Source organism: Schistocerca nitens, chromosome 1 (genome assembly GCF_023898315.1).
Source record: "Schistocerca nitens isolate TAMUIC-IGC-003100 chromosome 1, iqSchNite1.1, whole genome shotgun sequence".
NCBI lineage: Eukaryota > Metazoa > Arthropoda > Insecta > Orthoptera > Acrididae > Schistocerca > Schistocerca nitens.
Window position 1 is genome coordinate 1,179,229,503 of NC_064614.1, and position 17,260 is coordinate 1,179,246,762.

Sequence of the window (17,260 nt, forward strand, 5' to 3'; positions counted from 1 at the left end):
GAACATTTAAACGTCTGTAGTCACTGCACATTTGGAAAGAACCATCATGTTTGCGGACGAGGTGGATTGGTGAAGACCAGTTGCTGTCTGACAGTTGTAGGGTACCTGCCTCTGAAATTTCGTTAATTTGCTGTCAGGCTGTGCACAACTTAATAGGATTGAGGCATCTAACCTTATGCCTAATAGGAGGGCCGGCAGTGGTAACTATCTTGTGTGTCGTTCCCTCACTGATGGAAGAAACTGAGAACTGCACACGAGCCTGATCAATGTCCTGACGCAAAGTTTTTGGATGGGTAGGGTACAATGAGGCATGGTCGTTAGTGTGAGTTGCAAAAGGCAGCACAAAAGTAACATGCCTAGTATGTGAGAGTGGAGTGTGCTTGTTTGGAGAGGGCGGCTGGGCGTGCAGTGCGGAGCGGTATGGAATGTACAGCAACTGTCTGCTGTCAACCTTGCACTTGGTAACCGGCAAGGGTGAGAGTGGTGTTGGCATCATGTGTGCAACAGCGATGGCTGCCAAGTCACATGGCATGAGAGAGAGGGAATGTTTATCAACACGCGGGGTGGCTGCCCGTGTGGTGGGCGTGGTTGTATTGCGCGCAGAACTGTTATTAGAAGCACTGTCTGACAAAAATGGCAGTGAACGTGGTGAGTGTGTTGGGGATGTGGAGTCTACCGGATGCGAATTGTCGCATGCAATTAATGTTTTTGGACTAACCTGATGAGTGTACTTGAACCCACGTGGTCGAAAAGTTGAGCAACAGGTCTGGGGGGTGAGCAAGGAGAATTTTGTGCATGAAAATGTCCATTGTTAGTCTGCAAATGAGGCAAAACTGAAACAGGTTGTGATTGATAGTGGCCGGGTGTCTTTTGCAAAAATGGCGGCGTTGCACACAGCACAACAGTAACTGTTGTTGGGGCCCGTTGAGAGTCAAAGTACATGTGTGAATGTAGATCACTTTGAACATAATGCAATTGATCAGTAGGTGCACAGTTCTGAATATTATCCACTTCACACTTCACATGTTGGCGAGCACAGTCTAGCAACATGAAACCCAATACCATTGTTTGAGTTAACAGTGTAGCACTCGACTGCTGTAGAACAACAAAGTTTGAGGTTGATGTGCTTGGAGATCACGAATCACTATGGAGTAATGGAGAGCTGGCTGTTGGCAAAGGATTAAAGGGGCCCGGTTGTCTTAGTTGGGCTTCCAAATCTTCGAACAAAGCATTGGGTGAGGTGGCCATGACAGCGTGCACATAACCTGTTGATTTACAACACCCGGCTTGGAAGTCGCAGAAGACATAGAAACTTCAGGTTCACCAGTATGGGAACAGGATACGAATAGCGGTATACAGAATAAACTGTCCCCACTAATATCTGCACATACATATATTTCGACAATAATCATACACGTGCACACAGTACAAGACATAAGAACAGACTGAATTAACATGACGGCTCGAATGAGCAACCTGAGTCCCAAAGATTAATGTTGTCTATAGTCGGCATGACCTATCGATGCCACAAACCCATGGGGGAATATAAGGAAGGCACTGAAAAAACTAAACAGACAGCCCTTGGAGATCAATACAAAGTATCCCATGAAAACTTACTTACAAAATTACAAGAGCCAACTTCAGGTAATCAAACAAGAAAAATAGATGAGAGTAGAGATTTAGGCCAGGACAGCATTTAGATTCATGTTGTTTGTCTTACCTCAAATGCAAATCGTCCAGAGTAATTGTACATACCACAGGTATGCATAATAGAGAGCACATCTCTTACTACATGAGAATCAAGTATTCTCTGATCTGTTATGGGACATATGCCTCCATTGGCCATTGTAGCAGCAATCACTGACAGACTTTCACAGTTCGCTTCTACACAACATGTCTGTAAAATTGCAAAAATAGTTCAAGGTGCAAAGATAAACACTTTTGAGTTTTCTCGAAATTAGTTTTGACACAATGTTCTAATTCATTAAATTAGTAGATAGTATAAGAATCACTTTTAGTTAACCTATTTCCTCATGTATACACACCTACAAGGATAACAAACCATGCAAACAAACAATGGGAAGTCCAGGCTGGAATGTCAAAAACTATGAAAAGCTTAGACTGCTACTCACCTTAAAGATGACATGTTGAGACACAGACAAGACATCAAAAAACTGTTGCGCACTAAGCTTTTGGCCAAAGCTTTCTTCAGAAAAGAAAGGATGAGAAAGGAGAGGAAAACACACAAACATTCACACAAGAAGAAGGCTTTGGCCAAAAGCTGAGTGTGTAATAGTTTTCTCATTGAGCTTGTCTGTAACTCAACATTTCATCTTTACATGAGAAGCAATCTGCCCTTCTCATAATTCATAATAAATCATACAGTCTTACTGACAATGCATTTTCAAATGTAGGGTCTACAGAAGTAGAAAAACCAACTACTGATTTAGGGTCATCACACCATAATGTGTCCCAGAATTCCCTCAGTGTCACTGAAAGCAACAAAAAGACACTTCATGTGCAAATAAACTTTTTCCACAAAAAAACTGCATATTCTTTTATACATCCAGAGCAATATGCCCTTGGTTGATATGCTGCCCTTAAGAAATAACAATGCTACATGTAACTCCTTTGCTTCAAGCTACACGGAATATTTTGAGATGTACTTTACAAAGAAGCTGTCAAGAATCAGATCACATGGTAACACAAAGTCAATTTTCCGGATCAAAACTGGCATTCTTTTAACACTCTTAAAAACACTCATTTCTAAAATGAAAATATCCACAAAACCACAGTTTATAGAATATGTTATGAGTTACAAGAGTGTGTGTATCTAAAAGTAATTGCTACAGCAAACTTCTGACTAATGACAGCTTCATCAGGCAGTCTGATGACAGGTCAAAAGATATTTGGAGGATTGTGAAGACTGAAACATGAAAGAGCTGTAAAGCAAAAATGCAGAAAATGTTAATATTAAAAAAAAAAAAGATTCACAAAAATATACAGGGTGTTTCAAAAAGGACTTTACAACTTTAAAAATTCACATAACTTTATTGAAAGAAGATACAGAGCTGGGTTTAGTGTTACTTTTTAGTGAAACACATCAAGTTTTTTTTTTTTTTTACCTTAAACTAAATATGTTGTATGTGGCTTCCGTTTGTTATCCTACACACATTCCATCGGAAGTCAATTTCTTCCTAAACTCACTGCAGCACTGCAGATGTAACTTGCTCAGTGGCGGCATAAATTCTTGCTCTAAATTCAGGTACAGAAGCCAGCACAGGAGGTACAAATACAATATCTTTGATTAATAACCACAAAAAAATCCGAGTCGTGTCAGGTCTGTGGAACGTGGGGGCCATGCAATTGGCGCATCATGGCCAATACATTTACCTGGAAATCGGTCACTGAGAAAATCCCAGATGGCAGCCAGAAAGAGGGGTGGTGCACCATCTTACATGAAGCAAACATTTCATTCTGCATCATCCTAGTGGACCTGTGGTATCAAAAATTGTTGTAACATATCCAGGTACACTATCCTGTTGATGGTTCTCTCATGGAAAAAAAGGGGCCGTACACTTTGTTCTTGCTCAATGCACAAAAAATGTTCAGTTTAGGGCTATCACAAACATGCTGCACTGTTTGATATTGATTTTCACTGCTCCAAGATTTTGTCCAAGAAATGTTCATCCTCATGTAATCGATTTAATATATTTTCACGGCAGTTCTTACGAGCAATTTTATCAGTGTCTTTTAGTGCTTTTATGACTGTCAATCTGTATGGTTTCAAATGCAAATGGTTTCTCAACATATACCAAACTGTCATATGTGGGACTTGTAGTTCACATGATCCACATCAGGTCAATTTTGTAGGACTGTTGACAAAATGTTGTCTCACTCACTCAACAATGTCATTAGATGTGCTTGGATGACCTGATGATTTCCCATGTAGTACCATTCATCCTGTTTCTACAAAACACTTATGTCACTCATTAATTGTAGGCCTACTAGAAGAATATTTTGCATACTTGGTACAGAAATTATGCTGAACTACTGTCACAGACTTGATTCTTCAAACCAAAACACACAGCTAGCACACTCGGGTCCAGTGAAGGCAGCCATCTTTAATGTAACTGCTGCTAGCACTCCTTACAGTGCAATTTGGCACCAGCAAACTATGGGAGACAAAATTTGATATATTTCCCTACAAATTGACACTACAATCACCTCTGTAGTTACTGTTAATTAATTTATATGACTTTTAAAAGTTGTAAAGTCCTTTTTGAAACATCCTGTAGAAACAATTATTTTATAAATCCAACAACTTAATTAATCTTGAAATTCAGAAGTCAAGAAAAATCAAAATGTTAAAAAGCTTCTTGTAACATGAGAATAAATCTAACAAATGAACATGAAGTACTAAACATTATAAATAGCTTGAAATCTAAAATGTTGGCTGGCATAGATGAACTGATGATGTCTATCATAATCAAGTTATTTCAACAGATTATAAAGCTCCTAGTATACATGACAGAGACCTCCCTGAAAGGTTGAAAAGCTCAAATATGATGCCATTACTTGAAAATGGCGACAAATACAAAGAAGAAAACTACATACCAGCATCACTTCATCAAGCACCCTCCAAAACATTAGAAAAATCAATGAAGCACAGAACCAAAAAATTTCTAAATGACTGTAAGTTAATAAACAATAATCAGTATGGCTTTCAGGCAGGTACAACACAGTAATAGCAGTAATATGATACACTGAAGAAATAATTGGAAATCTAGAAAAATAAATGAAACAATAGCATAATTATATGTCCAATGCTTGGTTCAATGCAAACAGGTTAACAGTAAATGTAAAGAAAACAAATCACACACAATTTGGGGAAATAGGTCAAACTGGAAATCTAGTTCCATTGTTGGGTGCCAAAAGCATAGACAGAGTGACACCTACAAAGCTCCTGGGGCTTCACATTGATGAAAACTTAACTTTTGATGGCCATGTAATAAAGCTTCCTCAGAAACTGAATTCAGTCTCTTTTGCTTTAAGAATTATCGGAAATGTTTGTAGCTCAGAATGTGCCAGAATGGCATACTCTGAATATTTTGAGGATCTTGCAAGATATAAAATACTATTTTTCATTATGGAATATCCAAAATAGCAAAGTACTCCATGCGCAGTGAACAAAAGACCTAACACACAAAGGAATATTAGTCATAGCAGTGATAAATTTTACAACAGATTGCTGTTTACATTTGAAATTTGCAAAGCTTTCAAGTAAAATTACAACAGTTTGTGTTTCAGTATAGTGAGAAAGTATTCTCACCTGCTGTAAAAATATTGTACTGTAAACTGTGTGATGCAGGAGTAACTGCAGAAAAGTCATTTAATGTTCAGCAGCATGTGGCAATAGAAAAACACAAATGTGAAGTACAATAGATTTAAAATGGAAAAACACTACAGCAAATGCTAGTAGGGCAATTCTGTCAGTTTTATGCACTTTGCAGAGCTTTCCTTTGTGCTGATACCCCTTACCTATACTGAACAACCCAAAATTTCATGAATTCTTAGCAGAATACACTTTCCACATTAAGAAACACTATGTCATCCAGAGCTATGAAAAAAGAGAGCAACAAATCAGAAAATGCACTGTAAATAAAAAAAATATGGATGAAACCAGAAACTCGATGAGAAGATATATTGTGAGAACTTTGGAAGAACATGATCCATGCAAGAAGTTTGTAATAAACTGTGAACATTTAGAAAAAATGATTTATTGACATTGTCAGTAAATTGTTTGTCATGTCGGTGGGTACCATATGATCTGAAGACATTAAACATGACATTCTACTCTTCATAATGGATGCTGCTTCTTATATGATAAGCTGCTGATTCACTATGAAATATAACAGGGCATAACAATTAAGTAACAAATATCATCTTAGTTTCTTGGCAATTGCTGATGCTGCAGTAGCTGTAAAAGAACTTTTCAAGTATGCTCTATTAAAATTTGTTGCTTCTTGCTGTGTTATTGACACAGTAGCTAATTATTTGGTAGCGTCAAGAGAAATTTCAAGAAATTCATGTTGACACAATGTTCTCTTTCAGAATTACATATTTATTGTGAAACTTTAACAAAACTGGCTCACAAAATTCTGTTGGTAAACTGAATTGCTGATAGCTGATTTGCCACTACTTATATATATATTTCTAATAATCACTGTTTACATCATCCATCATCAGAAACAGAAAATTTAAGAATTATAATCAAAAACTTGCTGGTGTATATTGACTGGCCACATCCAGTTACTCATTAATTTGTTCCTATCCCATTGTAACATGAGCTTTTACATGGCTTTTAGTGTCCAAATTCATAAAATATGTTTGATACCAATGCTTTTTTTTAAGTTGTTTATATCATGATGATTATTTGTTGGAAAATAAGTTAGAAAAGTTAGTTTCACTTCTTCTAAAAGGTATCCTGGAATTACAAAATGAAAATTTTTATGTTTTGTGCTCAAGTATCAGTCAGTAACAGTCCAACAAACACAGAGATATTTGCATGTTTGCTAAGATCAAAATGAAATTAATGTCAGAATTTGGATGAGTACTGTAAATTGAGTTCTAAAAGACCAGGTGAATGGAATAAGACTGTTACAAAATTTATACATACCTATAAATGTGGCATCCTGACAAATGAGGCCAACACTTCATGCCATACCTATCCTAACGGTCATACATTGGTACATTTCAGCTAAGAGCATTATACAGTAAAATGGAGAATGTGACTGGTTTAGCTCACACCTTAGGTGGAGTTGCAGAGGAGACATAATAAATTCAGTGATGTTGACAGATTTATTGGATATATCAAAAAGGTATTTTTCAAAGCCCCTTCATGTGTTGCAAAATTTAAGTTGATAACCCCAGACGTTTCCTTATCACCACCTTCTATCTTGACAGGACAGGGTTCCTAGAGTGATGCCTGCAACTATTACTGCCAGAACTTCAACATGCAAAAAACATCATTGATTCTTTCAGTAGCAGTGAAGCCACTTCAATTGGACTAGCCAAAGAATTAACATCTAATGCTGAAATTGCAGGTGAGCTTTAGCACGTGAAATCAAATTTTGGATTTATTCATGCTGCCATAAATGCTTTGGAACAATCAGAAATGCCACCAGTGAAGCAGATAGAACAAGTGTAAACAGTTGAGAATAAATTAGAAGCTGTTATTCGTAAAGTGGAAAAAGAAGTGTCAGAGAGAGTGGAAAAGATTTTTCATTTCAATTATTTTTTGCGTTAAAAGTTCTCTCTTAATTACTTAGATTTAGACTCAAATGATATTGTTCATTCTAAATATGCTTCTCTTGTGTCAGCTGAAGCAGAAAGAAGTGTTTTGAAGTACCAGACCTAGGTGGCTGACAACAGGAGATATTTTTTATTTGAAAACTTTCACGAGGTATTCATTATAAATTTCAACTAAGACCACATAAACGGAAGTGAAAATGAGAATGCACAAATAAAAACACTTCATAACTTAACTATGTACTGACAATTTTAATAAAATGCATACTAAAACATCACATGCATTTTATTCTTAAATAAATAGACCATTATCATAAACTGACTTACAAATTTTTTTTACAACAGAAATTTTACCTCATTTTAATATTGTTAGGTTATTTTTTCATGTTATCATACATTTTTTATTTTTGGTCATAACAGCATTTTTTACATGTTGCGGTGATTTAGGTCATAAACATCATACCTCTAGTGAACAATAAAACCTTTGTTTACCACTTGTGATAGACCTATTTGCAAGTATTTATCAAAACCTGGTCAATGATAATTGTAGAAGCTTCTATCTTTTGAGTCAGTGCTGTTACTGTTGGGCTTTTGTTGAACAGCAGTAGTAAATTTATAATATCACCCTGCTGCATATTGACATTAATGATATGGGCCTGTAATTTAGTGGATTACCCATATCGCCCTTCTTGAATATTGGTGTGATGTGTGCAACTTTCCAGGCTTTGGGTATGGATCTTTCATTGAGTGAGCAGTTGTATATGTTTGTTAAGTATGGAGCTATTCCATCAGCATTCTCTGAAAGGAACCTAATTGGTATACAGTCTGGACCAGGAGACATGCTTTAATTAAGTAATTTAAGTTGCTTCACTACTCTGAGGATGTCTGCTTCTAATGTACTGATGTTGGCAGCTGTTCTTGATTCAAATTCTGTAATATTTACTTCATCTTATTTGGTTAAGGAATTTCAGAAGGCAGTCTTTAGTAACTGTGCATTAGCACACTGTCATTGATAGTATTTTCATTTCTATCACAAAGGGAAGGTATTGATTGTATCTTATCACTAGTATATGTTACATCTGATCAAAATCACTTCGCATTTTCTGCAAGGTTTCAACAAAAAGTTAGGTTGTGGGAACTGTTATAAGCATCTCACACTTAAGTCTGTGCCAAATTTCGAGCTTCTGCAGAAGATTGCCAATCTTCGGGATTTTGTGTTCATTAAAATTTGGCATGCATTTTTCATTGTTTCTGCAACAGTGTTACAACCTTTTTTTGTGTATCACAGGTGATCAGCTCCATCATTTGTTAATTTATTTCGTATAAATCTCTCAATTTCTGCCAATACTATTTCTTTTTAATTCAAGCCACATGTGGGCTACACTCACACTGTTAATTTGGAAGGAGTGGACATTATCTCTTAGCTAGGCATCAAGCAAATTTTTATCTGCTTTTCTGAATAGATATATTTTCCATTTGTTTTTTATGGATTTGTAAGTTACAGTATTCAGTCTCACTATGTTAACCCTGTATCCATTTCAAAAAAAATGGCTCTGAGCACTATGGGACTCAACTGCTGAGGTCATTAGTCCCCTAGAACTTAGAACTAGTTAAACCTAACTAACCTAAGGACATCACAAACATCCATGCCCGAGGCAGGATTCGAACCTGCGACCGTAGCGGTCTTGCGGTTCCAGACTGCAGCGCCTTTAACCGCACGGCCACTTCGGCCGGCTGTATCCATTTCGATGCTCATTACTATCTCAGGATTATTTGTTGCTAAGAGGTCATGTACATTTTAACAACTGTTTACTATTGTACTGTCCTCATGAACTAATTGTTCAAAATAATTTTCAGAGAATGCATTTAGCACAATTTTGGATTATATTCTCTGGATGAATCGAGATTTAAACATGTATTTTCGCCAACATACTGAGGGTAAACTGAAGCCACCACCAAATATAATTGTATATGTCAGGTACATCTTTGAAATAACACTCAAGTTTTCTTTGATACATTCAGCAGTTGTTTAATCTTAGTAGGGAGGTCAGTAAAAGGATTCAATTATTATTTTATTCCAGCTGCCAAGAATGACCTCTACTAATTCACAGGAACTATCTCATTCAATTCCACTACAATATAAACTACTTCTAACAGCAACAAACATGCCACCACCAACTGTATTCAGCCTATCCTTTCTGAACACCATTAGGTCTTTCACAAAATTTTCTGCTGAACTTATCTCCTGCTTTAGCCAGCTTTCAGTGCCTATAACGATTTGAGCATCAGTGCTTTCTATTAGCAATCGGAGCTCAGGTACTTTCCCAACACAGTTACGACAATTAATTTACAACTGTTATACTGGTGGTTCCTGTATCTACATTCTTCCTGTGTTTGGCCTGCACCATTTGTGACTGAAGCCCTTTTTGTGTTTTTCCAAGGCCCTCTAACCTAAAAAACCTCCAGTCCATGCCACACAGCCCCCGCTACACCTATAGCTGCCTCTTGCATGTATTGGACTCCTGACCTATTCAGTAGAACACAAAACCCAACCATGCTATGGTGCAAATCAAGGAACTTTCAGCCTACACAGTCAGAGAACTGTCTGAGCCTCTGACTGACACCCTTCACTTGGCACTGTACCAGAGGTCTGCAGTCAGCCTGTCTACTATTCAGCAAATGGTCAGCTTTGCTTTCATCTTTCAAGCAAAACTGGCAGCCACTTGAAAACAGAGAGAGTTTTTTCTGATCCAAAGTGACACACATTGTCAATACAATATAAAAGGAAAGTTGCTACTCACCATATAGTGGAGATGCTGGGTTGCAGAAAGGCACAGCAGAAAGACAGTCACACTATTAGCTTTTGGCCAAGAAGGCCTTGGTCGAAATTAGGCAACATACCCACACGCACATCCACATCCAAAGGCACTCACAAACACATGACCACAATCTCAGTACCATCATTGGTATTGGCATGAGCCACCACCTACAGTTGGTGCACGCTGTGCTCTTCATGGAATCCAAAAGGACCCATTCACCCTCTGAAATGACTCCCTGCAGTATGAAAAGAGTAGACACTGGCATTCTTTCCCTCCCCAGGAAGTCTTTCACAGCCTGCCATGCCACATGGTGACTGCCAACTCAACCACAATTGAGGGATCAACTTCAATGCAAACAGTAATTGGGCTGGCCAGCAGTGTGGACCAATTAGTGGACTTGTGTGTCATGCTGGACATCTGTTGGATCCTCACAGTCAGTCCACAACAATGATGACCATCCATTGCAATCTCAAGCTGTGTAACTGAAGCCAATACAACCTGGAACTGAGAGTGAAGTGTCACAAACTCATTCGCATCCACATACAGCAGTCACAATCTCTATCCATGCTAAAGACAGTAGAAAACTACACTACATAGACAAACAAATGACTAACCATACATGCAACAAAACTCTATTGTAGGCACTGATGAAAACGAAAGAACCGCATCTAATAAAATAGCTTAACCTGCAGAGATTCAACAATTAAGCTGCTAAAGCACACAGGTGAGATTAAATAATTCATTCCTGGTTAGGAACTTGTAAAATATCACAAAATCAGTTACTTTCTGATGCTAATGAAAATGCAAGAACTATGTATATTAAATATAAAATTAACACGCAGAAATTCGAAAACTAAACTACCAAAGCACACAGGTGAGACTAAATAATTTGCTCCCAGCTAGGAACTCATAAAACGTCATAAAATCAGTTAGTTCCCTGTTGCTGCTCCATCTTGGAAAGCGACTGCTGCCTGATTGACTGTAACAGAGGATCTTCATGAAAAAGTTGGTATGAATTTGGATAAGATAACCAAAATTGGTACAAAAGACACACTAGTGGAGCTCTATGAGAAAACAGCTCTGCACTCAAATACACAGTTCAAAAGAGATCCAGATTTGAAATTTGTATGTCAGTAGGTGTGTCAATCTTATACCATTTTACAACCCCCCCCCAATGATTACAGCTTGGTAAAGCGGAGAGCAAAATTTGAAATTTGATCTTATTTTCAGAAGAGCCAAACTCATTAGGTACAAGTCCAATTTCATTTCCTTGGATGATTTCAGAACAAGAAAGGAGAACAACAAATAAAATTAATAAGCACATTTAAAGCTGTAGAAGATGAACAAACTCATAACCCAGACAAAATGTTCTTGGGGTTCCAACTGCATCAAGTGGCTATACTCTGCTGGAAAAAAATAAGAACACCATTTTAGAGGTTACCAATTCATTCACGCTTTATTGTTGCAACTGTGCATGTGGAGAAAACGAAATGATTACATTTACAGATCAATAAGACAAGTGGTACTAGCTATCAACCCATGCTGAAAAACCTATATTAGTATATGGTGTAGCCTCCATGGGCTGCAATGCTGGTCCTTACTCTGGTGTAAAGCGGAGAGCAAAATTTGAAATTTGATCTTATTTTCAGAAGAGCCAAACTCATTAGGTACAAGTCCAATTTCATTTCCTTGGATGATTTCAGAACAAGAAAGGAGAACAACAAATAAAATTAATAAGCACATTTAAAGCTGTAGAAGATGAACAAACTCATAACCCAGACAAAATGTTCTTGGGGTTCCAACTGCATCAAGTGGCTATACTCTGCTGGAAAAAAATAAGAACACCATTTTAGAGGTTACCAATTCATTCACGCTTTATTGTTGCAACTGTGCATGTGGAGAAAACGAAATGATTACATTTACAGATCAATAAGACAAGTGGTACTAGCTATCAACCCATGCTGAAAAACCTATATTAGTATATGGTGTAGCCTCCATGGGCTGCAATGCTGGTCCTTACTCTGGTGTAAAGCGGAGAGCAAAATTTGAAATTTGATCTTATTTTCAGAAGAGCCAAACTCATTAGGTACAAGTCCAATTTCATTTCCTTGGATGATTTCAGAACAAGAAAGGAGAACAACAAATAAAATTAATAAGCACATTTAAAGCTGTAGAAGATGAACAAACTAAATAACCCAGACAAAATGTTCTTGGGGTTCCAACTGCATCAAGTGGCTATACTCTGCTGGAAAAAAATCAGTACACCATTTTAGAGGTTACCAATTCATTCACGCTTTATTGTTGCAACTGTTCATGTGGAGTAAACTAAATGATTACATTTACAGATCAATAAGACAAGTGGTACTAGCTATCAACCCATGCTGAAAAACCTATATTAGTATATGGTGTAGCCTCCATGGGCTGCAATGCTTGTCCTTACTCTGGTGTCCAGCTGATCTTACAGATGGCAAATACTGTCCTGTAAAATGTCATGTCATGCCTGTTCAATCTGTTCACATAGTTCTGCAAGAGTTGTTGGTTGAGGAATCACACTAATCACTTCTTCAGGTCGCACACTTGCTTGACTGGATACAAGTCCAGAGATCACGCTGGCCAGGGAAGTTGCTGCATGTCTCGCAGATCGTATTGATTTTCATAGGCAATTTGTGGGTGAGCATCATCCTGCTGGAACAACACATCACCTTCCTGATGCAAGAATGGGCCTAACAAGATTCTGCATATTGTAACCACTTGTGAATATCCCCTCCAGAAATCCTTAAGATGAACAAGAGTTGTAGTCGAGTTGTAGCCTGGGGTGAGCCAGCGTGTCTTCAGAGATTGCATTCTACAAGAGAGCGCTCACCAGGTTTACATCAAACATGTAAACAACCATCACTTGCATGCAGGAATAATCTGCTTTCTTTGCTGGAGAACATGGTACATCATTCCATCTTCCAAGTAATCCTCTGACAGCATCAGTCAAGCCATGCACATCAATGCTGTGACTTGAGCATGCGTGCCCATAGCCCCACTGCTAACAACTGGATCTCAACAGTTCATGTTGACATGTCCGAGCTGATAAGCCCTCTTACTTGTGGCGTGGTAGCTGTGTGGTCTGCCTCTGCTGCACTTGCAATATGACAATCCTGGCAGGCATCCATGTTACTTGAACATCCAGAATCTCACTTACAGGTGTGAGGACTTTCACATGACCACTGATACCGGCACTGTTGCACAACTGACACAACACATCTAACTTGTGTGGCAGTTTTCTGAAAGGACTATCCCATCACTAAGAAGTCCACAATTTGACTCCCTTCAAACTCACTCAGTTGGCTGTAGGGAGCATGATGCATCAACATGGCATGGTTGCCTGCTTGCTTCACATGTTTGCACCACACTGAGCCTTCTGTCTGTGAGTGTTCCCTAGTGAAGGATTGACACAGATGGCTCTCTGGTAGCTATGCCACTACGCTATCTGTTAACAGCTGATATAGAAACCATTATCAGCAAATCTACTATCCCCCAGGTGGCATATACCGTCATCAGATCAAAACTGACGTTGTCTTCCTGGTTCACTAATTTTTTTTATGACTATATTTCTGCAAGCTTTTGGCTGAGTGCTCCTTAGCCACTGTCAAATGGTAACCGACTGCTGTGTGGTTACTGTCCTCACACTTATACAGCTGTGGTACAGAGTGTTCAGCCTGTTAAATGTAATTTTATGTCACTTTGTCGATGCACATTTTACCATTACAGATTTCTCTGGATAACATAGTCGCAGACATCACTCTTGTTCAATCCTCCATTGTTATCATGTCCATGATCCGTGTGACGTAAAGCTGTCCACACTCACACTTCATTTTGTAAATTCTAGCAGTTCTGAGGCTTAAATTATCTTCCAGAGGCCTCAAAAGTTTGTGTATTTTATCTAGTAGCTTGGTGATTGACTTGGTGTTAAGTCTCTTCAGGAACCAGTTAATCTTCCCTGTCACTGAACCACAAAGTGGCAGTAACACAAACTTTTCACTCTCCTCCTTGGTTACCAATTTAAACTCCTACCATTTGGGTTGCCCTGAAGTGTAGGTGTGTTTATTGCATCATTATACTATAACCACAGTTATTAGTTTGGGAGCATGTTTATGTGGATGCTTTACTGATACCTACTCCTACTTCATAAGAACATTTGCAACTGATAAAAGAGATACTGCAAATTTTTGGATGGCTGTAGAAACAGTAAATCTTAAAATATCAGAAATTCGTAGGGAACTACTAAATTTCTTGCTCATATAATATCAACAGAAGGAATAACACTGAACTCAAGCAGATGGTAGCAGTGAGAATTACTACACTTAATAAAAAACATTTGAGAAAATTCACAGGATTATGTAGCTTTATTGAGGGCTTGTTTCAAAACAGACACCAAAAGTGAAATGCCGCATTGACTGTTAAACAAACACAAAATTTGTGAGTGGACAATAGAAAGGCAATTGGAATTTGATGTAATTAAAGATGAACTGATTAAGACCAACTTGAGTTTCTTTTAGCAATAGATGCATTGTGTGTTGGTTGGGGAGCTCCCGGGATGTGGCAGCGTGGAATACTGCCAAGCCAGGAATTGTTTATCCCTACTTTTCCTATTCTGGTGATAGGTATTGATAGGTGAAACAATTTGTCAGTCATTCTGTAGAATTTTCATAGGTTAATTCTTCAGCTTACTTGTAATATATTTATCGGTCATTGTATTTCTTGTATTGGAAGGATCCTGTTAATCAATGCCCCTTTAACCACAGATAAGCACTTCTCAGGGGATTTCTTCTCCTTTTGTGTTGAAAGGTGCTGAAAGAGACTTCAGTTGTTTTACATATGTACTGGAATAACACACCAAGATAATTTGAACTCAATATATGTAACAAAGCCCATATATACGTTTTACATGATGACAGAATGACTACAACTGTATGTATTCTAGTCAGGTAAGAGAATCTATTGGAGTCAATAACGGCAATAACAATTTGTTCAAATATATTTTAATGTCAGATATTGGCATTTTCTCGTCCAGATGTATTCAGTTCAGTGTTATAGCCCAGTCTCCTTTTGTCTGCGGTGAAGTATTTTATTTCTAGATGTGACAGGAATTTCCCTAGCAGAGACATCACACACACTATGCACATATTCAAAAGTCAACTTATGCTTCATTCAGAAATCAACTTAGAATCAAAAATGTTCAAAAACCAAGAGTTATGTTTTTCAAAATCATATGAATAATCGATAGACAAACTTGTGCTGGATGCTAGGAATTTTGTAAAACAAGGTTTTTCCCTTCAAGAACATGAATTTGGCACCCCCTGAAATGGCTGCCTGGGGTATATACCCCAGTTTGCTCCGCCCCCCTCCCCCCCCCCTCCCCCACCCCTCCCCCACCCTTACAGGTCCAGGCCTGCAACTCATCGATACATGCAGGTTGATCTTTTTCTTTTACATGTTCATTTAGTGTATGTCTGTCTACCACTAACCATACTCCTCCTACAGTTTTTCTTACAACTTCTAGTGGATTGTTGTGAACGTTAAGACCCCTTTCTATAATTTTTATTTTCAACCATTTTATCTATCTCATTTTGAACTGCTGTTCTTAAAACTAAGGGGTCTGAATGTAGGTGACAAAGGAATGGGTCAGTAGGTTTAATTTTAAAATGATGTACATGGTCCCCAATTACTCCCGGTTTATCCAAAAACAAATCTCTAAAAGTTTGTAAGCTATTATGTAGCTCCTCCTTCTGCTTCTCATTTAATAAGTTGGAAGCGTAAGCTTTTTTACATAAGAGATCATCCTTTACCTCACATTCTGTTGCATTTTCTTCCTTGCCAACAATTTCAGTATTTGCTATTAAATAAATATTAATACTTTTTCCTCTTCTGTATTAAGCGAATGATTTATATTAAATTGTACTTCATAATAGTTTGTTATGAAGATCTAATTGTCCTTTATGGGATATCATCCAATCAATCACTAACAATATATGTAAATTTACATTAGATACTACTAATAGAGTTTCCATGAATGTAAAATTATTTATACATATCGTAATTTTGTCTCTTCTCTAATTAGTTTGCTTTTAGTCTCGGTGATCCCAATAACATGTAGTCCATTTACTGGCAACAGAGGGCAACGTCATTTATTTTTAGTAGAGTCTATTAGTTCTTGCAAGACCAAAGAGATTTCACTTCCTGAATCTGTATAGATGTATATTTGTCTATCTCTCACAATTTCTGTTACTACCCATTTAATATGTTCCTCTTCTGTGAATTGATGTTACCTAATCATGACTCTCTCATCGACATTGTTTGCATAAAAGCAATAAGTTTTTTTATATGTGGGCCTCCTGCTGAAACATTACATCCTAGATACTGGCCCCTGTTCCAGGATGCTCTCTGTTTTTTGCCACTATAATAGGGTAACCGGCCTTCCCTATACTTTGATTCAGGTATGACACACTTTGGTTCTTAATGCCATCCATGACATTGGTAATGTTGGAATAAACACTTGTGTTTTTGTTTTTTTGTGGTCCTTTTAGTTATACTGCAGTAATTACTTTCTTTCCTTCTTATGTTTCTCTTTGGGTATCCATTAAATTCACTATTACTATTTACATTGTTGTCTATGGGTGTACTCACATCTCTCCAGGTTCAATGCATACTTAAACAAAAATTAACAGTTAACATTTATCCAATCCCTTTATGAAATGTCCTTGTATACATAATAAGGAAGTCAATTAACTAATATGTTTACTAGACGATTCTCTTCCAATGGATTCTCTAAATATTTTGATCCAGTCAAATGATATTCAGTGTACTTTTTATACTACCCCTCTTCCTACCCCCATGAACTATTATAAAACTTGAAGTCTTAACATATGTAATGTTGTAATGTTAATGCTTCCTGTTTATTTACTAGTGGATCAATACTTTTTTTTTAAACTTCTCTATAATGTCTCCCCCCTCACCACTATTTAAAATCTTCAGAATAGACTGTTCTCAATTCAGCTGCATCTGCCACCAAGTGACAAAATGAAAAAACCTGTTTTCTTATGGTCTTTCCAGTTTTTAGGCAAAGATCTTGAAAACACACA

General features: G+C 37.5%; 1 protein-coding gene across 1 annotated transcript in view; it reads right to left on the reverse strand.

Annotated features, from left to right (window-relative positions):
* The window catches only part of LOC126233266 (glutaminase kidney isoform, mitochondrial-like), a 122,249-nt gene that overhangs the window by 87,352 nt on the left and 17,637 nt on the right, over positions 1–17,260 (reverse strand). Inside the window, exon 4 of the mRNA XM_049942853.1 lies at positions 1,721–1,897. Coding sequence (XP_049798810.1) covers positions 1,721–1,897 — 177 coding nt within the window. The remainder of the gene's footprint in view (positions 1–1,720; positions 1,898–17,260) is intronic.